This window comes from Culex quinquefasciatus, chromosome 2 (assembly GCF_015732765.1).
Source record: "Culex quinquefasciatus strain JHB chromosome 2, VPISU_Cqui_1.0_pri_paternal, whole genome shotgun sequence".
NCBI lineage: Eukaryota > Metazoa > Arthropoda > Insecta > Diptera > Culicidae > Culex > Culex quinquefasciatus.
In genome coordinates this window covers 192,798,820-192,822,070 of record NC_051862.1, presented here as the reverse complement: position 1 = coordinate 192,822,070, position 23,251 = coordinate 192,798,820, and the positions used below count along the sequence as shown (strand labels likewise).

Genomic DNA, 23,251 nt, shown 5'->3' with positions numbered 1-23,251 from the left:
TGCCAAATTTGCATGGGAAATTATATGAATGAACTAATGATGCAAAATTACTTCTTTTGGCATACCAAAGGCACCAAAAAAGTTTCAGCCGGATTAAAAATACAAAAGTTTAAATTAAAGAAAAAAGACCGATTTCGTAGAGAACTGCTCAGAAGTCTAATCAACTCAAAACAATCTAAAACGCCCATTTCTGCATTGATAATCATATTTAGCTTATTTGTTCTTGTTTAAAAATATTTTGAACTTAAGCACTGCAAAAACATTTTTTTTTCCGCAAAAAAAAAAATCCGACAATATTTAGAAATTTTGGAAACATATGATTGCAAAAAAACTGGACAGGTGTATAATACATTTTAAAGCACTTCTTTATTAAAATGTTGAAAACATGGCCAATTTTTTTTATATTTTTCTTTTATTTTAATTTGTAGTAAACATTCTAATTTTGAATAGTTGAATATTTTTTGAAAATTTTCATAGCATTTTTGTATGGATAGCTGCCAAAATTGTGTGGCAGCTTGTATAAGCCTAGAAACTAAAAACTAAAATTTGCGAATTGAAATACTAAAAAGTTCTCTACATGTTCGAAAAAAAATCGTAATTTTTAATTCAAATTATTTTATTTGGATGATTTTTTTTTTCAAAGGAACCAATTTTGCATCATTAGTTTTTTTTCCATACAAGTCTACATACCATGTAGGGATTGTTCTTCTTAAAGGCTGCTATAGGCAGTCTAGCTTATATTACATGAAAAAGTTGGCTTTTTAATGCTAAGGCTCGTACTTGATAAAAGTATCTTATACCGCTGTATAAGCCTGAATAACTAAAACATTTATTTTCCCGACTCTGGGTCTATTGCTCCTAGAACCCAACTTTTAATGTGCCTATTTTTGACCTACCTTCTGATTGGTTGAAATATATATTTTAAAAATAAAAAAAAAATTGGTTAAAGTAAGGAAAATTATCTATTTGTGTTTTTTTTTTGAAAAAACACGAAAAATAGAAAAAAGTTAAGCTTGTCTATATTCCAGAGAATCACACAGCCGCCTAGTCTTACCGGTTCAATGTTTTGACACGCCATTTGATGGTAGCTCCTTCTTGGAAGAAAGAAACTCGTGTCGGAGTGCCGCGGTCGATGTACTATTCTATCTCTACATTCCTTTTGGAACTACTACTGCTAACAAGGTCCGACCAACTAGAAGACCAACCAGCTAGCATGCCAGCATGCGGAAGAAAATGGTTCTCTGATGGATTATGCAAATAGCATTATGAAGTGATGCGGCCAATGGCATCACTAACGATTTCACTTCAGCTCGTTCCCGGAAGAATGTCTCTGTGTGGGTGTGTGGGAAATGGCCAGTCCAGTGGGGAATCGATGCGAAATCGATTGCAATGTATGCGGAGGGTGAGATGCGAAACGTTTTGCGAAACGTTGAAGGATTTCCCAAGACAGATGCCGGGGAGAGGAATTCAGTGTTGGGCAAGGGAAGCCGATGACCCGGACTCAAAGTTTCCGGTGAAATCAAATTACTTCTTCTGAGCTACTCAACTTCCGATGGAGGAAAATAGTTACATTGTTGGTATGATTGATTGGGTCTATATGTTGATTTGCTGAAATGAAGATGGGAAATTGATTCGAGGAAGGAATCTTTACTTGGAGAATTTTCTTCGTAATGTCAAACAGTGTGTTGAAGCATTCTTTGATTTATATTTAGATATTTGCTTCTAATTCACATAAATTAAAAATATCTTGTTGGAAAACCCTAATCAAACCTGCGCAAAAACATTACTCTCTTATTCTCCAATATCCTGTTCACATTTCTGACCAAATAGGCAAGAAAATGCCACCCAACCGCCATATGTTTGCTCAAACCAAAAACCTTTCACCGGTTGGTGGTTTCACTGTTACGTGCACTGTGGTTCCCAAAGTCAGCCCCACATCGGTGTTGTTTATCCACCCAGCACTGGGGCTGGCAAAACTTGTTTGTCTGAAAGGCAGGTGCCTTAAAAGCTCACCTCGGGAAACCAGAAATGTTGATGACAATTTTCGTGGCTCGTTTTTCCCAAAGCACTCGTTGGGGTGGGGGCAAAACTGTTTCCATTTCCTTTTGCAATGGCTAGAAGGCTCCGATGGAAGGAACCGCACGTTTGTGGTCTGGGTCTCCTTACAGACCAGCCCATCCCAACAACAACTACAGTATTGCACTGGGGGAAGGCCTCCATTGGAGAGAAGATGAACCAAACACGTTGTTCTGAAAAGATCCGTCCGCTTTTTTTCATTCTGTTTTTTCCTGTTCTGATGCAAACCATAAACACATACACCAAGGCTAGATGTCCTGTGGATCGTTTTATTACAGGCAGACATCATTAGGGTGATGCTTCATACAACAGGAATTTATAAAACTTACAATCATCTTAAATGTGGAGCAGCTACGATTCTATTTAAACATAGAAATCATTATTGTGTTTTATTTCAAACAGATTAAAAAGAATTGAAGTTTGTTCTTGATAAAAATAAAATGATAAAATAACTATTAAGGGTAGATGCCCCTATTTTGGGACGAATAAGCAAAGTGCTCCAGTAAATAATACATGTATATGAAGATTTTTAAATTCTAAAGCTTGTCACTGTATCAGCCCGAAAAACTAAAATATTCTTTGCCCCTGTTTGAGGCTGCTCAGAGGATTTGTACCTTCAATGTTCCTAAATTCGACCTAATTTCTGATTAGTTGAAATCTCGAAGTACGTGGCGAACTTTTTAAACGTACAGTTCAGCCCATTCTAAAGCCCAAATATTTAAAACTAAAACTCAATCATAGATTTGAAAACTTTATCACCATTTGCATACAATATTTGCTATCTCATTTCTCGTAATTTTGCATGAGATCGAGAGGCTCAAATTATCAAAACCTGATTATTGATTTTTTCTTAAATTAAATAGAATACTGACGTATAAAATATATATGTCCAAAAAAGAAAATTGTTAAAAGTTTTTGCTGCATTTCAAATATTTTTTTAGAGGTGGACAAGGATGGACACCTATCTAAAAAATTAGAAGAAAAATACATTTTCTTAACACTTAAACTACCATCCTCAATATTATCCCGCGAACTACCAAGCTAGCGAAAAAAGGCGAAGTCCAACTTCAAACAGCTGTATCTCGGCTCCCTGTGGACGGATTTTCAAAATTCAAGAAGCAAAAGATGCGGACAGATCTCTAGATTATTTTGCTTTTGAAAAGTCAAAAACAGAGGCACTTACCCTAAATTATTCCAAAACCAACCAGGTAACTTTTTTAGCCTTCTATTTTCTAGTTGTTTTGCATGTTGGATCGAATGTTGAATGACAATTTGTTTAAAATTTTATCATAATGCAAGTTACAGTACAATTATAATACCCAATACCATATTGGACCGATCTGGCCACATTGGGACCGGTTCCAGGTTCTCCGGTGAAACCCGGAATATCCCTAATTCCAGAGTATTTTCAAGAATTTTATTAGAATGGCAATATGGGTATCAAAATTCAACATTTTCAAAATCAAGCTCACTGATGACGCTGAAAACCATTTTGGACATATCTGGCCACTTAGGGACCGGTTCCAGGTTCTCGGTGGAACCCGGAATATCCCCAATTCCAGAGTATTTTCAAGAATTTTATTAGAGTGGCAATATGGGTATCAAAATTCAGCATTTTCAAAATCAAGCTCACTGATGACGCTGAAAACCATTTTGGACATATCTGGCCACTTTGGGACCGATTCCAGGTTCTCCGGTGAAACCCGGAATATCTCCAATTCCAGAGTATTTTCAAGAATTTTATTAGAGTGGCAATATGGGTATCAAAATTCAGCATTTTCAAAATCAAGCTCACTGATGACGCTGAAAACCATTTTGGACATATCTGGCCACTTTAGGACCGGTTCCAGGTTCTCGGTGAAACCCGGAATATCCCCAATTCCAGAGTATTTTCAAGAATTTTATTAGAATGGCAATATGGGTATCAAAATTCAGCATTTTCAAAATCAAGCTCACTGATGACGCTGAAAACCATTTTGGACATATCTGGCCACTTAGGGACCGGTTCCAGGTTCTCCGGTGGAATCCGGAATATCCCCAATTCCAGAGTATTTTCAAGAATTTTATTAGAGTGGCAATATGGGTATCAAATTCAGCATTTTCAAAATCAAGCTCACTGATGACGCTGAAAACCATTTTGGACATATCTGGCCACTTTGGGACCGATTCCAGGTTCTCCGGTGAAACCCGGAATATCTCCAATTCCAGAGTATTTTCAAGAATTTTATTAGAGTGGCAATATGGGTATCAAAATTCAGCATTTTCAAAATCAAGCTCATTGATGACGCTGAAAACCATTTTGGACATATCTGGCCACTTTAGGACCGGTTCCAGGTTCTCCGGTGAAACCCGGAATATCCCCAATTCCAGAGTATTTTCAAGAATTTTATTAGAATGGCAATATGGGTATCAAAATTCAGCATTTTCAAAATCAAGCTCACTGATGACGCTGAAAACCATTTTGGACATATCTGGCCACTTAGGGACCGGTTCCAGGTTCTCCGGTGGAACCCGGAATATCCCCAATTCCAGAGTATTTTCAAGAATTTTATTAGAATGGCAATATGGGTATCAAAATTCAGCATTTTCAAAATCAAGCTCACTGATGACGCTGAAAACCATTTTGGACATATCTGGCCACTTTAGGACCGGTTCCAGGTTCTCCGGTGAAACCCGGAATATCCCCAATCCAGAGTATTTTCAAGAATTTTATTAGAGTGGCAATATGGGTATCAAAATTCAGCATTTTCAAAATCAAGCTCATTGATGACGCTGAAAACCATTTGGACATATCTGGTCATTTTGGGATCGGTTCCAGGTTCTCCGGTGAAACCCGGAATATCCCAACTACGGAGTATTTTCAAGAAATTTATTGGGGAGCATTATGGGTATCCAAATTCAGCATTTATTGATGACGCTAAAGACCATTTTGGACATATCTGGCCACTTTGGGACCGGTTCCAGGTTCTCCAGTAGAACCCGGAATACCCCAATGCCAGAGTATTTTCAAGAATTTTATTGGATTGGCAATATTGGTATCAAAATTCAGCATTTCCAAATCAAGCTCATTGATTAAAATAAAAACTAAAACTATTTTGGACATATCTGGCCACTTTGGGACCGGTTCCAGGTTCTCCAGTGGAACCCGGAACAACCCCAATTACGGAGCTTTTCCTAGATGGCAATATGGGTATCAAAATTCAGCATTTTCAAAATAAAGTTTTTTGTTGACACTCAAATTATTTTTTTGGAATGATTTTGAAAATGCTAAATTTTGTTATGCGTATTGCCACTCCAATAAAATTCTTGAAATTGCTCTGTAATTGGGGATATTCCGGGTTTCACGGAAAACCTGGAACCGGTCCCAAATGGCCAGATATGTCCAAAATGGGTATTAGCGTCATCAATGAGTTTTATTTTGAAAATGCTGAATTTTGATACCCATATTGCCACTCTAATAAATTTCTTGAAAATACTCCGTAGTTCCACCGGAGAACCTGGAACCGGTTCCAAAGTGGCCAGATATGTTCAAAATAGTTTTTTGCGTCATCAATGAGCTTGATTTTGAAAATGCTGAATTTTGACACCCATATTGCCACTCTGATAAAATTCTTGAAAATACTGTAGAATTGGGGATATTCCGGGTTCCACGGAGAATCTGGAACCGGTCCCAAAGTGGCCAGATATGTCCAAAATGGTTTTCAGCGTCATCAGTGAGCTTGATTTTGGAAATGCTGAATTTTGATACCCATATTGCCACTCCAATAAAATTCTTGAAAATACTCTGAATTGGGGATATTCCGGGTTCCACCGGAGAATCTGGAACCGGTCCCAAAGTGGCCAGATATGTCCAAAATGGTTTTCAGCGTCATCAGTGAGCTTGATTTTGAAAATGCTAAATTTTGATACCCATATTGCCACTCTAATAAAATTCTTGAAATTGCTCTGTAATTGGGGATATTCCGGGTTCCACCGGAAAACCTGGAACCGGTCCCGAAATGGCCAGATATGTTCAAAATGGTTTTCAGCGTCATCAATGAGTTTTATTTTGAAAATGCTGAATTTTGATACCCATATTGCCACTCTAATAAAATTCATGAAAATACTGTAGAATTGGGGATATTCCGGATTCCACCGGAGAACCTGGAATCGGTCCCAAAATGGCCAGAAGTATCCAAAATGGTTTTAGCGTCATCAATGAGTTTTATTTTGAAAATGCTGAATTTTGATACCCATATTGCCACTCTAATAAATTTCTTGAAAATACTCCGTAGTTGGTATATTCCGGGTTCCACCGGAGAACCTGGAACCGGTCCCAAAGTGGCCAGATATGTCCAAAATGGTTTTCAGCGTCATCAGTGAGCTTGATTTTGAAAATGCTGAATTTTGATACCCATATTGCCACTCTAATAAAATTCTTGAAATTGCTCTGTAATTGGGGATATTCCGGGTTCCACCGGAAAACCTGGAACCGGTCCCGAAATGGCCAGATATGTTCAAAATGGTTTTCAGCGTCATCAATGAGTTTTATTTTGAAAATGCTGAATTTTGATACCCATATTGCCACTCTAATAAAATTCATGAAAATACTGTAGAATTGGGGATATTCCGGATTCCACCGGAGAACCTGGAATCGGTCCCAAAATGGCCAGAAGTATCCAAAATGGTTTTAGCGTCATCAATGAGTTTTATTTTGAAAATGCTGAATTTTGATACCCATATTGCCACTCTAATAAATTTCTTGAAAATACTCCGTAGTTGGTATATTCCGGGTTCCACCGGAGAACCTGGAACCGGTCCCAAAGTGGCCAGATATGTCCAAATGGTTTTCAGCGTCATCAATGAGCTTGATTTTGAAAATGCTGAATTTTGATACCCATATTGCCACTCTAATAAAATTCATGAAAATACTGTAGAATTGGGGATATTCCGGATTCCACCGGAGAACCTGGAACCGGTCCCAAAGTGGCCAGATATGTCCAAAATGGTTTTCAGCGTCATCAGTGAGCTTGATTTTGAAAATGCTGAATTTTGATACCCATATTGCCACCCTAATAAAATTTTTGAAAATACTCTGGAATTGAGGATATTCCGGGTTTCACCGGAGAACCTGGAACCGGTCCCAATGTGTCCAGATCGGTCCAATATGGTATTGATATTATAATTGTACTGTAACTTGCATTATGATAAAATTTTAAACAAATTGTCATTCAACATTCGATCCAACATGCAAAACAACTAGAAAATAGAGGGCTAAAAAAGTTACCTGGTTGGTTTTGGGAATAACTTAGGTAAGTGCCTCTGTTTTTGACTTTTCAAAAAGCAAAATAATCTAGAGATCTGTCCGCATCTTTTGCTTCTTGAATTTTGAAAATCCGTCCACAGGGAGCCGAGATACAGCTGTTTGAAGTTGGACTTCGCCTTTTTTCGCTTGCATGGTAGTTTAGGTGTTAAGAAATACTAAGAAATAAAAACCTTGGTTCAAACTTGAAATCAGTGAATTCAATCAAACATGCACAAAATTACATTCTAATTCCAAATTAAATTTTGAACAAAAAAAATCAAATTCATTTTCGGTTGATTTTTGATCGTTTCCAAAAAAAAATCATATCCTGGAGAAATTGGAATTAATTGTACACAAAACATACAAAAAATGTAATGAAATTAATGAATAAAGTTTTTCAAAATTGTTTTTTACTAAATCAATCAGATCAGAAGAACCTTAATTTGTTGTAGTGACAAATTTTAAAGAATATAATTATGGGTTTATGAGTTATTAGTATAATACTTTTGACTTAAGAATTTAGAATACAAATAATTTTTTTAAGGAAAATTCATTCACACAATACATTTTATTAAGGAAATTAATAAAAATATATGTTTCAGGATTAAATTTGAAAGAAATATCTAAACCACCCCAAGAATGACAAACTGTGCTCAGGATAACAATTTCCCAAGCTTTCAAAAACAGGCTGTGAATAATTTACCCTGTCAACAAGTTGTCGACCGTCGACCGGGAAGGAAGGTCGGGCGTCGAGGTGCCATCAGAATTGGTTAGAAGCAAAATACTCAAGTGTCGCAAAATGTGTCTCTGGTTTTGTGTTCGGCCCACGGTAATGGTTTGAGATATTTATCTCCTCATTTGATTTTACGACGCATACTTTTTTTTCTCTGTTTGGATTTCCGGAAAAGCAAAACCCCACCCATAAATCCTGCCACCGAAAACAAGTCCCTTATTTTTCACATTTTCAAACGTTTTCGCATTGTGTCAGGCCCATTTTTTGTTGTTCTTTTTTTCTGAATCGTCTTGTGTGGAGGCACAGCTCGTGTGCGCTTTTAAATAAATAATGGAAATATAAATCAAACAAGTCATGCTTTTTTGGCCGAATTGTTTGCCACCTCCGGAGAGTTGGCGTCTCGAGTTCTCGGAGGCGGGCTGGCAGGGCTTTTGCAACGTCTACATTGGGCTGGAAAAGCTGCTTCTTGCTGGTCATTTGGAGACAAGTGGACGTGAACAAGAATTTGCGAATTTATCAAAGTTTTTTTTTACGAAATCAAGCGGAACAAGCGAATCAAATAAACTACAAGTTTGTTAATAACAATATATTATTGCAATACATGAACGCCTAAGGGTTCAAACAGGTTTTCTTATCTGTGAAACCCAGATGAAAGAGATCAAGTGGTCAAATAGTATGATTTACACCCGTTTTAGCAAAGATGAAAGTCACACCAGGAGAGGATCACAAACCTGCAAAGACCTTGGCATCTGCTTTTTTCCTTCGTATTCCCTGTCAATTCCGAAAGGTGGCAAGCCAAGCCAGATCCTGCAAAATCCTGCCCCCCACCCTCCGAATAATGAACGGCGTTATTTGAGGTCAGTGGCGGAAATGAAAAGCTCTCAAAGCTCTTTCAACGGTGTAGCAATCCGAGAAAGAAAAGAGCACGGAAAAGGCGGGCGATTCTTATTTTCCACATCGGTGAACTCGCGCTGATTGTGCACAGTGAAAATTTATGGATTGACATCGGGGATAATTTTATGCCCAGTAATTTTAGGTAAAATGAATCTTCATTTTTTTCAGGTGCCACCAGCCAGAGAAAGTATCAAGTTGTTAAGCTGTTTCAAATGTCTGGGAAATGATTAGGGCATCCTTCTATACTTGAGATTTTTCCCTTATTTTCCTTCTCATCTCATCTGGGGCGTAATAAATATCGAATTTCATAAAACATTTATCCAATACATAAACACACGGATGAGAAGCGGAGGGTGGGGGGAGTTTGGTTGATGTTGCTCTTTATTTCGGCTCTTGTTGCCAACTTTACGCCGGCTGACTTTCTTAAGGAGCCCCATTGTTGTTTGCCCGGAAAATCAATATTAGGCCACCACACAAAGAATGGCAGCTTGACTTGCATATGGAGTTCGACTTGTTCGGTAGAACAGCCTGAATAATATGTTACGGAACGGGAGACTTGCTGAAGTTTGACATGGCCAATTTATTTGTCGTAAGGAAAGGGAGAGAGTCAGTATAGAGTGAGTGATCGTTGTGGGTGCTGTCGGTTGGTTTTACGAGCGATTTGCACGATTGATTACAGAGCCGTTGTCATAAATCTAACGATAGGGGCACTCGTTCGTTGCAGAGTCGATGATGGGCAGTGAATAATACCGGACAAACTAGGTAGACTTATGACTTAGGGGAAATATACCCATTTTAATCACTCTAAGCCGTTCGACCAATTTTCATCACTTTTGCCGTTTTCTACTATTAAATCAATATTTTCAGATGTATCAACAAAGGCGAGTTGCTTGCTCACTTTTATTTGGAAAAGTCAAAAAAGCTTTATGAAGGCTGTAATTCATTATCAAAGTGCTGATAGGCCGATAATAGAAAAAGGCTGAAAAAGGGCATAGTTCCCCTATGTATTTGAAAATTTAAATACTCCATCTTATACATTGCTTTAAAAAATAGAAAGAAAGGTTGAGTAGTTTACAGTTTAAGAAGCTATTTAGAAATTGTACTGCAATTTATTTTTTAACTTGTGAGAATTTTTTCCAACTCCTTGATTTTTTGTAGTTTTAGATTTTATTTGACCCAATTGAAATGTGAAATCAAAGGGCTTAATAATTTATAAATTACAGATTCGATTTTGCATAAAAATGAGGTATAACAATTGTAAGTACAAGCATTATTTTTTTTTTACAAATATCATTTTTTTTTTCAAATCATAATTCGTCGGCAAAATGTTGGTCTATACTTCTGAATGGCTAGAAAGATGCGGGGTTTGGTCCTCAAAAACTTAAAAAAAATGAAGAATAAAAAAATATAAAAAAAGATATTGGGAAATTGATTTTTTGCCAAAAAAAAGGTTAATTGAAAAATCACCATTTTTTCCGTGTGTCTATTTTTTCTGAATAGTCGTCATCAATTAAAACAGAAAATCAATAAAAACGGTCGTCATCAATAACTATACCCAAAGGAAAAATAAAGCTCAAAATTTGCAACAGTGGATTTGCTGCAGAAAATGTCACAATATATAACATTTTTTGCAGCAAGCCCGTAGATCATTTTTGCCCGCGTGTACACATTACAGCGATCTGCAGTTCTCACCAACACATATAATGCTGGCCCGTCCCCGAGCAACACTCCAAAGAGAAGAATATGGTGATGCTCTTTACTCTCATTTCATCAAGCGTCCATGGCGCGGTGGTAGCGTGTCAGATCAATAATTAAGAAGTTGGTGGTTCAATCCTCGTCCTAATAAGGGTTTTTTTTGTGAAATACAACCAAAAAGCCGTCGGTTATGTCGATAATTGTCAGTAACGGGCAAAAATGTCATACCCCTATATCGCAAAAAATGCATGAGGACAGATTTCATGCAGAATTTGATATACTTTCATGCCACCATGCATCACAATCATGCGACCGCCGGTTGGGTGTACATAGCAAAAAAAAAGAAGTAGGGGAGAGGGGGTAATATGCACCCCCGGGGCAAAATGCACCCCCTGCTTTTCTCGGTATTTGGAAGAATTTTCCGGAAAAAAAAACATAGAAATTGGAAGCTTAACATTGCTAAACCATGCTGGAAAAAATGGAACATCGTAGTATAAAAACAGCTTAAATTTTGTGCAAAACTTTAAAAAGTTGTGTTTTGATCTAATTTTCATTGAACTTTCATTGTGATTTTTGGACAATATAAAATGCATTTATTGATTGAGGTGTTGAGGTATATAGTTTTTGCCATAATCTTCGTTGTTCTGTAGATAGATGAGTCCAAAAACATCAAAAATGCATTTTTAATTTAATTTCTGCAAAAAGCGTGGTCGGGGTTGCACCGCTGTGAAGCTCCTTTGTAAAACAGCGGTGTCATCTAGTAGTGACTAGTGAAAACTGCTTTTACCGGGTGCATTTTGCCCCATGTTGTTGAGCATTCTGCCCAGTTGCATTTTGCTCCAATGTTGCGGTGCATATTGCCCGCATGATTGTTTGAAATGCATCAAAAAAGTTTTTAGAAATTTGATATTTTTGATCAGTTTTGAGGGTTGTTAAGACTTTTTTCACACGGATGACGAAGAATAATAGTTGTTTTAGAACATCGAACAAAATTCTTCAACAATTATGCTGTAATGGTAGAGAAATCACAGTTTTCCCTTAGGGGGTGCATATTACCCCCTCTCCCCTAATCCAGCTGCGTGTAAATGGTATGGGTGTTAAAATTTTTTTGCATTATTTATGAAATTCTATGGGATGCCTATTTGACCGAAATGTCAAGCTCATAGATGCATTTATCCTTTTCACTTTTCATCGGTCTGATGGCCGAGCGAGCTAAGGCGCCAGTAATTAATGTTGGTGCTGGGTTTAAATCCCGTCGGTAGCTACTTTTTTTTGTGTTTACAAAAATTGTAAATGCAGTGTGGAATATTAAGTGTCTTTTTTGCCATCGGATTTTTTGCTGTGTACAACTTTGCGAAGACACCAAATCAATCGAAAAATTCCAGCAGCTGCCAAAATTGTATGGAGATTTGTATGGGTGAACCAATGACACAAAATAGCTTCTTTGGTGGTAGGAAAGGCCGGCAAAAAGTTTGAGCAAAATCAAAAAAATACAAAAAAAAAACATAAAGATTATCAAAACTGGCCGATTTCGTAGATAAATAAACTTGAAAAAGAAAAAAAAACTCATTTTAGCAAGCATTTTTGTTAATTTTCATTCTTTGCTAGGCCATGTCTAAGCAACCAAAGGTCGGATCAATAATGTTCATATAAGCAAATTTTAGAGAATTTTGTTAGCTTTTTTTTAAACATATATGTATAAACAACGAGGGACACTATATTTCAAAATTAAAAAAAAAATACAAATTTGTTGAAATTTTTTGCCCAAAAATTTATTTAATCTAAAACGGTGGAATTTTTTAAAATTTTACTTAAGTTATTGTCATTTTTTTTTGAAATCATATTTTTTCAATTTTTTTGTGTGCATTTTTTATGCTTTTCAAAAAAAAAAAATTAAAAGTCATAAGGCCAAAGGCCTATGACAGCAACTGGCACTTTTTGTCTAAAAATAATCGAAGTGGAAACATTTTGTCAAAACATCGAATATAAAAAAACGCCTATTTTTAGCGTGAACATTTTTTTAAGGACACTCAAAACCTACAACATTGCCGAAGACACCAAATCGATCAGCAAATACCTTTTTTTCAAGATATTTACAGATTTTCGAATGTTTTCATAGCACTTTTCTATGGAAAGCCCCAAATTTGTATGGAGACTTGTACAAAAAAAAATGATGCAAGATGGATTTTAAGGACATAGATGGACAAAGTTTCATACAAATCTAAAATACAATGAATAGTCTATTTGCAAAATTCTATACAATTGCTCATACATTTTTGGTTTTTCTAAAAGATTAATTTTAGTCTTGTTTTACGAAAACATTTTAAATAAATAATTTATTTTACTTTAGAAATTTGAATGACAACCTAAGAAAAAGATTACAATCACGATAAAAATAAACATGATAAATAACTAATATTTTTCATAAATAAATTTAAATAAATTGTATTCAAAGGAAAATTTGTTATGTCATGTCACAAACTTTCAAAATTCTGGCAAATTGATGAGGATGACTTGTTTGTTTGTTGTTAGTATTTAGCAAAAAAAATATCTTGAGGGTTTGACATCTGAATAACTTTTTGAAGTAGATGTCAAAATTTTGTATGCAAATTATTAATTGAACAATTTTAAAGTATAATGTATTCGAAATTTGTAAACCTTTTCAAAAATATATATTTTTTGCATTTTTTTAAAGGTAGTTTAGAGACGTTACTGCTTTTATGAAATGTCAAGGTAAGGGCTTTGGAATGAGCAACCATCCTACTTAAATTTGTTTGAATCAAAATTGGCTGGCAGCCCAGAATCATGATTTGCTGTCTATTCAAACTAAAAAATGAGAATTTGTGCCACGAATCGTTTCTGTTGTGCGACACTGCCAATTCCGAAACCAACTTTATTTAAATTCACACTCTGGAAAAACCGAATGACTGAGAAAGAAACTCCTTTCACTGGATAACCACCGTTCATGAATTATTTATCCTTTCGTTTTCAGCGCAAGAAACTCAAGTTTTCCGGTGCATACAATCGGGCGCGCGCACAAAACTTTTCTCCACTTCGTTGGTAACCATTTAGAAGATAACGTTGGGGAAAGTCCAAATTTATGGAATTTTTAAAGCTAAACTTAATGCTGTAGTTTTTTCATTTTAACAACACAAAATTTAGATTTTTGGAATAAAATAGAGAAGAGATAGTTAGAAGTTTATTTGACAGTTTTCTTATTTAAAAAAAAGACATCCATTAATAAAAAAATATTATCTCTTGTTTTGCATGCATAATACCTTTCAAATTGTGACTGCCCCTTACAATTTTCCCTTATTTTTGTCCAATCTTAAATACGACATTTGAATTTGAAATTTGTTACGTTTACAGACGACATCGTCTACGCACTTGGCAGACACCATCAGGGACAACCAACAGTTGATTGCTTTTGAATAATTACCAGCCCATTCAGACCAGCACCGGAAAACCATCAGGGTGGCGTTCCCACCAAGTTCAGTTCCAGACAAACCCCGCACCCCCTCACCAAAAACCAACAAGTCCTTCAAAATTCGGCACCAAACAACAAGCCCTGGGATTGAAATGAGCACAAAAATATAACTTTTTGTCGCTAATGGATTTCCGCGGAAAATTACACCAGTCTCGATTTCAATTTACGTTTTTTTCTTCTTCAACGGATGACTTGCTGGTTGCTGTTGTTGAAGTGTATCACTACACTCTTTAGGGTTGTTGATGGTTGGGCCGGAATTCGCTCGTTTGGAATGCAATTTGGAATGTTGATTCTCGAGTGGGCGATTCCGGCGTACGCGAGAGCTGTTTACTTTGGACTTGATGCCGTCGTGATTCGCCCCCTACCAACGTGGGGGTGAGCTATTCCACCATTTTGGGCGTGTGTGGACTTCGCTTTTAATTATGCCAGAGCTTGAACAATTTCCGATTCATTAGGTACGTTAGGGCTCTCGAAAACCTCGGTACATTAAATGCTCCAGTTACTGGTATGATTTACACTTACTTTTTCACCGGAATTTTTCCGCCCTTGTCGACCTGCAGGCAGAGCTTGGTGTAAGCCTTCTGGAGGAACATTATCGAGGGCCCGTTTAGCTGGGTCAGATTGTACGCCATCCGGAGGAGCTCGTCGCACCACAGCTGGAAGAAAAAAAATGGGGGAAAATTTTGTTATAATAATTGAAATAGGTTCTTACATTTATCACCAATTTTCTAATGGAAAAAGATTTTTTTTTCTAAAGGAACGAACCTTCAAAATTTCCAAAAATAGTTTTAGAAAGTAATATGTTAAATGGCCGGTGATAATTGGATTATTTTAAGCATCTGTAAAAATTTTGAGCGAAATTGGTCAGAATTATCCCATTGAAACTAGAGCCTTAAGTTGGTGAAAAAATCATTCAAAAAGTCAAACTACCACCATTCCCCCTTTGAAATATTTTGATTACCCATTAGGGTGACAATAAAAAAAATGAAGTCAGGGATGCCTCCTGATTCGATTCCTTAGGCAAAAGTAAGTAACTGTAAAATTTTTGAGCAAATCGGTTTAGGGTCAAGGATGGCTTTTTATCGTTGAAATTGGTGAAAACAATATTTTTATGCTAAAACTTCTTCTTTAAGTCGCTTATAACTCGTCAGGGTCAACTCGGATCGGTTTGCGGTCTTCGGCAAAGTTGTTTCTCATAAAACTTTACATAAGTACAGGACTATAGTCAGAACTTTGGTTCGGGGGCGAGTTGAAAGAAGAAATTTTCTTCTTCTTTTCTTCTTCTTCTTCCCTCTCTCCCATATGTCTTCCAAAAAATTCAAGGGGGGCTTCAGCCCGAAGCCCTTCCCCCTGCTTACGGGCCTGCATAATAATCTCACACTTGACACGTTTTACGCCACCTTTTGGTGGAATTTAGATTTTTTTGTAATTTAATTAGGAAAATTTAAAGTTATCGCAGTTTTTGTGAAAAAAAGTTGATTTTTTGCCAATTTCGTAACGTTTCTGTTTTCGCACGCGACGCGTTGAAAACCCCGGATTTTATATTCAAAAAATCATATGACGAAATCCTGGTAATGAACTCCTCCCATTTTTTTAGCATGTTACGTAAAATTGTCCAAACAATCCGAAAAAAATATTTTCAGACGCATCTATCTATCTAACTATTTTTCTTTGAAAGGCCAACTCATCACCATTAACACTCAAACGCTCGGGTAGTCATTTGACCCCTACTTTTTTTCTTAAAAATCTTATAACTTTTGGTAGAATTGACCAAATTGGATGCTTCCAGCTGCAAAAGATCCAGATTTGTCTATATTTTAAACTGTCAGATGGGGGACAAATATGGTCCATTTTTACCGGAGATATTCCGGATTCCGTTGGGGTACCTCGGCCCTCCCATATGGGTATTTGGCCAATATAACAAAATCTTTTCGATAGAAAAATGTCGGAAATGATACAAAACTTCAAGGAATCATCCTAATACATCATCCTGCGAAAAAATAGACATAGTCCAGACCTTCGGGGCACCGGAACTGGTTCCATCCGGAAACGCTGCACTGAGCTGATGTCAATTGGTGGCCAAATGGACCATGCTCCGGTGCCCCGTAGGACTTAACTATGTCAATTATTTTACAGAATGATGTATTAGGATGATTCCTTGAAGTTTTGTATCATTTCCGACATTGTTCTATCGAAATGATATTGTTATATTGGCCAAATACCATATGGGAGGGCCGAGGTACCCCAACGGAATCCGGAATATCTCCGGTAAAAATGGACCATATTTGTCCCCCATCTGACAGTTTAAAATATAGACAAATCTGGATCTTTTGCAACCGGAAGCATCCAATTTGATCAATTCTACCAAAAGTTATAAGATTTTTAAGAAAAAAAGTAGGGGTCAAATGACTAACCGAGCGTTTGAGTGTTAATTTGGGTATAAAACAGTTAAAATCGGTTGAAATGGGTTTTGCGCAAATCGTCGAAAATGGCAATTTTAAGGACCACCCTAACACGGCTTAGGACACCCTAATGGCCAAACAAAAAAATACGGGCTAAGGAACTCCTAGAAAAAATTTGAGCCCGGTCCAAGCACTTTTTTTCTGTGCTGGTTTCGTGCATAGTTAAAATATCAGAGATCCGGTCTCAAAAATGTGTACAAACAACACTATGTGCTTATGACCTTTGACAGGGTTATCAGATCTTCAATCTTTTTGATCGTTAGAAAGTTCTTTTGCAAACCTTTCTTAAAATCAAGAAATATTTCTAAAATTGACTAATACCAACCAAGTTGTCTTGAATTTTGAAGCTTCCAGTTAGTATTTTTTTTTTGATAATATGGTAAGTTTCAAAATATAAATACTACAAAAATATCACAAAATATCCTTTTTTTAAAGTACTTAAATTTTAATAATTTGCAAAATGGGTATCAAAGGGTTCAAAATTTTGCATGCATTTTCACTGTTTGAGTTTTTTTGAATGAAATGCTCAAATTTTCACAAAATACCGTTTTTTCTCGATTTGAAATTTTGCATGTATTTTAACTGTTTAAGAATTTTTTGAATGAAAAACTTAAATTTTCAAAAAATACCGTATTTTTTGGAAAATGCTAAAATTTTTAGAACTCGGAATATGGATATCAAACGTTTCGAAATTTTACATGTATTTAAACTGTTTAAGAGTTTTTTGAATTAAAAACTAAAATTTTCATAAAATACCGATTTTCCTCGAAAATACTTAAATTTTTTGTAATTTGTAATATGGATATGAAACGATTCGAAATATTGCATGTATTTGAACTGTTTTAGAGTTTTTTTTATGAAAAATTAAAATTTTCACAAAAAAACGTGTTTTCTCGAAAATACTAAAAATTTTAGAATTCGCAATATGGGTATCAAACGATTAGAAATGTTGCATGTATTTTAACTGTTTTAGATTTTTTTTTCAATGAAAAAGCAGATAAAATTTTGCATCCTTTGATACCCATATTGCAAATATTAAAGAATAAGTATTTTCGAGAAAATACGGTATTTTGTGAAAATTTTAGAATTTCTCTAAATCTAAACTCTAAAACAGTTGAAATACATGCAAAATTTCAAATCATTTGATACCCATATTGCGAATTATAAAAAATAGTATCTTCGAGAAAATACGGTATTTTGTGAAAATTTAAATATTTCATTCAAAAAAAAAAAATCATTCAAAAAACTCTAAACAGGTAAAATACATGCAAAATTTTGAATCGTTTGATACCCGTATGGCGAATACTAATAATTTGAGTATTTTCGAGAAAATACGGTATTTTGTAGAAATTCAAGCTTTTCATTCAAAAAACTCTAAAACAGTGAAAATGCATGCAAAATTTCGAATCGTTTGATACCTATATTGCAAATTATGAAAATTTTAGTAATTTAAAAAACGGTATTTTGTGATTTTTTTTAGTATTTAAACTTTGAAACTTATGAAATAAACCAAAAAAAATTCTAAGAGGAAGCTTGAAAATTCAACATAATGTGGTTGTTTTCAGTAAATTTTAGAAATATATTAAATATAAGTAATCTTTCGTTATCGCCGATAATGATAGCGATAGATTATCGTTATCGTCCCGACGATAACGATAACCATTATTGTAATCGATAGACAATAAAATTATCGACGATAATTTTATCGATTAACAACTTTGCTAAAAATTTATAACGAGCTCAGAATTCGGTTCTGAGTCGATATGTATACATTGGTACATCTATTGGTATGGGATAGTAGACATGTTTTTTATCAAAGCCAAATTTTATTGGAGCAATTCTCTACCAAAACCGGAAATGGGTTTTATTTGTATTTTTTGATTTGGCTCAAACTTTGTGGGGGCCTTCCCTATGACCAAATATGCTATTTTGTGTCATTGGTTCACCCATACAAGTCTCCATACAATTTTGGCAGCTGTCCATACAAAAATGGTTTGTAAATATTCAAACACCTGTAACTTTTGAGTGAATTTTCTGATCAATTTAGTGTCTTCGGCAAAGTTGTAGGTATTGTTGAGGACTTTTGAGAAAAAAATAGGTACACGGAAATTTTTTTTTGAGATTTTTTTATCAACTTTTTTTTCACTAAAACTCAATTTCCCAAAATACGTATTTTTTTATTTTCGAGATTTTTTGATATGTTTTAGGGGACAAAAATCCGCAACTTTTGAGCCATAGAGAAACATGGTCAGAAAATCTGCCGCCGAGTTATGATTTTTTGAAAAAGTTCAGAAAATTTGCTATAAAATTGTCTAAGAGACATTGAAGATTGGACCTCGGGTTGCTGAGATAGAGCCGCTTTAAGAAAAAGAAACACGAAAATTGAAGTTTTCTAAGTCTCACCCAATCATTTCTAATGACGTTATCTCAGCAGTTAATGGTCCAATTTTCAATGATAATACATGAAACATTCGTGAAATTTTCCGATCTTTTCAAAAAAAATATTTTGAAAATTTTTAAATCAAGACTAGCATTTTAAATGGGCGTAATATTCAATATTTGGCCCTTTTAAAATGTTAGTCTTGATTTAAAAATTTTCAAAATATTTTTTCGAAAAGATCGGAAAACGAATGTTTCATACATTAACATTGAAAATCGGACCATTAATTGCTGAGATATTGTCATTAAAAAAAGGTGGGTTGTTTTTGGTGAGACTTAGAAAACTTCAATTTTCGTGTTTCTTTTTCTTAAAGCGGCTCTATCTCAGCAACCCGAGGTCCAATCTTCAATGTCTCTTAGACAATTTTATAGCAAATTTTCTGAACTTTTCTAAAAAAAATATTTTTGGAAATGGTCACTCATGGTCACTATTTTTAAAAATTGAAAAACTGCAAATATTTCGCTAAAATCAAACTTTCGGTGGCTATATCTTGAAAACGGAGCCCTTTATCAAAAAAACTGTAAAGTACTTTTCGATTGCAAATTCAATTTTGCATTAAAAAGTAATGTCAAACTTGTTTTGGCATAAAACTTCGACTTTTTCCAAAAATCACTATTTTTCAAAAATTCATAACTCGGCGGCAGATTTTTTGACCATGTTTCTCTATGGCTCAAAAGTTGCGGATTTTTGTCCCCTAAAACATATCAAAAAATCTCGAAAATCAAAAAATACATATTTTGGGAAATTGAGTTTCAGTGAAAAAAAAGTTGATAAAAAAATCTCCAAATTTATCTTTCCGTGTACCTATTTTTTTCTCAAAAGTCCTCAACAATACCTACAACTTTGCCGAAGACACCAAATTAATCAGAAAATTCACTCAAAAGTTACAGCTGTTTGAATATTTACATACCATTTTTGTATGGACAGCAGCCAAAATTGTATGGAGACTTGTATGGGTGAACCAATGACGCAAAATAGCATATTTGGTCATAGGGAAGGCCCCCACAAAGTTTGAGTCAATTAAAAAAATACAAAAAATAAAAATGGTCGAAATCGGCCGATTTCGTAGAGAGTTGCTCATTGGAATAACCACATTTCCCCTTTTTGTGTTTTTTTCTGTTATTTTGCAAAATTTTAATTTTCAAAGGTAGATCTAGCTATGTTTAGAAATATTTTTTTTTAAGTAAGAAATTTGTATGGAAAATGTGAATAAATGAAGACAGTTTTTTAAAAATATTAAGGCAACTGAAACTATGTCATACAAATTCGTCCCCATTTTTTGAACTACTCCGGAGCAGGAAACTACCATCGCTACTGCCACCGCAAAAAGCCAACATTATTGCAGTTTTCATTACCCCATTAGCAAAAACATCGCCCGCCTGCATACAACTTTTTGCCTGTTGCGTCACTGTGAACTGTGCGCACTTGCACTTCGACGCCGTCGTGCTAACTTGTCGTACGTCGCTTTTTGACGTTTCGAGAAAAACGCGTTTTAATGTTTGACCTTAAAAAAAAAACAAAAACGAGAGCACGCAAAGTAAACAACAAAAACGCTGCTTGGTTGACCATTATGTGCGTTGTCCTGAAGTTTGGTTGAATTTGTTTGTAGTCCAGCTCGTACTTGTGTCAAACGCATTCTGACGTGAAATCCCTTTGACCAGTTATCGCACTTACACCAATTTTCAGGCTGTGTCAAAATAGCACGACAAGATTGAAACTTCTTTCATATGAAAAGTGACAAAAATGCACGTAGTTTTTTCGTTTTTTTTTTTGTTGAATATCTCAGGATTGAAATCGAATTTTGAGGATCTGTGAAGGTCAAAAGGTGATGCATTGTGAGGCGTTCTTAACTCAATTTGGTCCAAAAAGCACGTGCGACAACCTAGCACGACAGCGACGATTTGGGATCCAACTTGCTAGTCATTACAGCTTGTTGTACACACCAGGGTTGCCAGAGATGAGCTTTAGCTCCTACACAAACAGCTGCTAATGTAGGTCAGGCGTATCAAACGAACCCACGCACACACACACAGTTAGTCAGGTAGTACCGGAAAAGTTAAGCAGCAGGAGAAGTGCGGGGAGAGAGGAAAGGATTTTCCTGTTTCCGTCGCACACATTTCTCGAAACTTTTCCAAAGACAAAACTTTCCCGAGTTATCTCTGTCACTGCTCTGTAGAGTTACCTTTGTGGGAGCCACCATCAAGCACTAGCGGCACGGCAGCCAGGAAAACTCAGGACCAACTTTTCACTTTTCTTTTTACTGATCTCGATAAAATTGACTTCAGTGCATGGTTTGTTTTCCGCTCAAGTGACTTTGCTGTCGCGGCGTCGTCGTTCGAAAACTGATCAACTCACTGCTGCCGGGTTGTGGTTCCCGAGGAGGGAAATTTAGAAAGGAGTGATTTCAGTAGTAGAAAGTGCAAAAAAAATATCCTCATACTGATATTTTTCCGAACTAGGGACGGTATGCATTTTGATGCGTTCTTCTAGAGTAGTTTTAGTGATGCGATGCACCTTCAGGGAAAAATAATGTGAGAAAAACATAAGAAGTTCTATGAAAACATGCACATCAATTATAACTTTTATCATCTAGGGAATTCTCTAGGTTTAGTCTCTCCAATAGTAACTCCACAAGTCATGTTTGAACAACTAAATTTATTATATCGTAAAGCTGATTTATTTTTCTTTGAACTTCTTACTAATTTCAACATTTCATTTCTGTGAAATTGCAGTTAAGCTCGAATCCCAGGTAAACTGATATCTCGCTCAAGTTGAAACCTCGCCAAAAATGAAATATCAAAACTGCGATGAAAAGCACTAGAAAAGAAATAATAGAGCTTTCCCTTGCCGTAATCAGACGGTGAAAATGTTTGACCTTCTTAACGTGAAACCGTTTGACTTTTGCTACAAGACTTTTCCTCGCCTTGTTTCTTTGTTTTCCTTTCCTTCTTGAGGGTGAAACATTTCCTTTAAGTGTGCGCACATACACACTCACACACAAACAAACCAACGACCACCCCCTGAAGGAAAAGTGTCGCTCGAGCATCTTTACTTTACCATTATGATGCTGGTACTTTCCCCCACAATTTTCCTGCCTCCTGCCCACAATATGACTAGATTTACTTGTCTGGTCACATTTTTCCACGGGTCGCGTTTCTTCTGGAGCTTCCGTCCTGAGCTTTTTTTTCTTCTTACTTTCTCCTCCTTCCAGTAAACGTTGGTACACTTTTATAAAATATTCACCCGATGACGTTAAACGAATGCAATGTGAAACTCCGTGAGTGGTTTCGAGATGGTTTCTTCGTAATTTTGCTTTTTTTCGTCCTGCAAAAGGACACTTCCGGCAGCATCTTTCTCGTGTTCGTGACGAACGACGGCGACGACGACGAACGTGAGAGTCTTTATATTTGTCATCAACATTTAACGCGCCATTTTGCTGGTTTTTTCCTGGACTTATTTTTTTTTATTTTCAGTGTCACAACACCCAGAGCCGAGTGCTTCCGGTCAGGTGCTAGGGGTTGGGGCTAAGTATAACTAAGGACAATTAGTGGTTTGGGTGTCGGAGAAAGTTTGTGGTTTCAAGCAAAGCAAAATTTGGAATTACCGCCGAAAATAGTGCGTTTTATTTGGTGCTAATATAAATATGTTTTCGTTATTTATTTCATCCATTAGGCTATAATAGGGTTTGCTATCCAGCATATTAAATGCATGATATTAAAAAAAATGTTTTTTTTTTTTATTCAATTACACTTAAAGCTAAATAAAAACAAATTTATTCGCAAAATTACAAAATAATATTACTCAAAATTATTAAAACAAGAAAAACGTTAGAAAAACATTCTCACAAAATATACCGTTAGCCGGCGTTGCGTTAAAAGGGATTCTAGATTACATTTCAACTGACTTGATTTGCATTTACAGAAGCATTGCCCCGCAAAAAGTGGGTCCATCCCGGGAAATCCCAGGACAGAATATTTTTTTTTATATTCTGGTTTTTTTCGGATCGCAAAAAAAAGTATTTTTTCCCGTTTCTTTGTGTGAACATAGTAATATGAGCAGTTCTCTACGTAATCGGTATTTTTTCTTTAATTTTATTTTTTGTATTTTTCAATCCAGCTGAAACTTTTTGGTGCCCAAAAAAGCCATTTGCATCATAAGTTTGCCCATATAATTTTCCATA

The 23,251-nt window shown here is 35.7% G+C and overlaps 1 protein-coding gene across 7 annotated transcripts in view; it reads right to left on the bottom strand.

Moving 5' to 3' along the window:
* The window catches only part of LOC6031888 (1-phosphatidylinositol 4,5-bisphosphate phosphodiesterase classes I and II), a 203,963-nt gene that overhangs the window by 48,440 nt on the left and 132,272 nt on the right, over window positions 1-23,251 (bottom strand). For all 7 annotated transcript variants that reach the window (XM_038252352.1, XM_001842532.2, XM_038252348.1 and 4 more), the window contains exon 6: window positions 14,692-14,825. In XM_038252352.1, coding sequence (XP_038108280.1) covers window positions 14,692-14,825 — 134 coding nt within the window. The remainder of the gene's footprint in view (window positions 1-14,691; window positions 14,826-23,251) is intronic.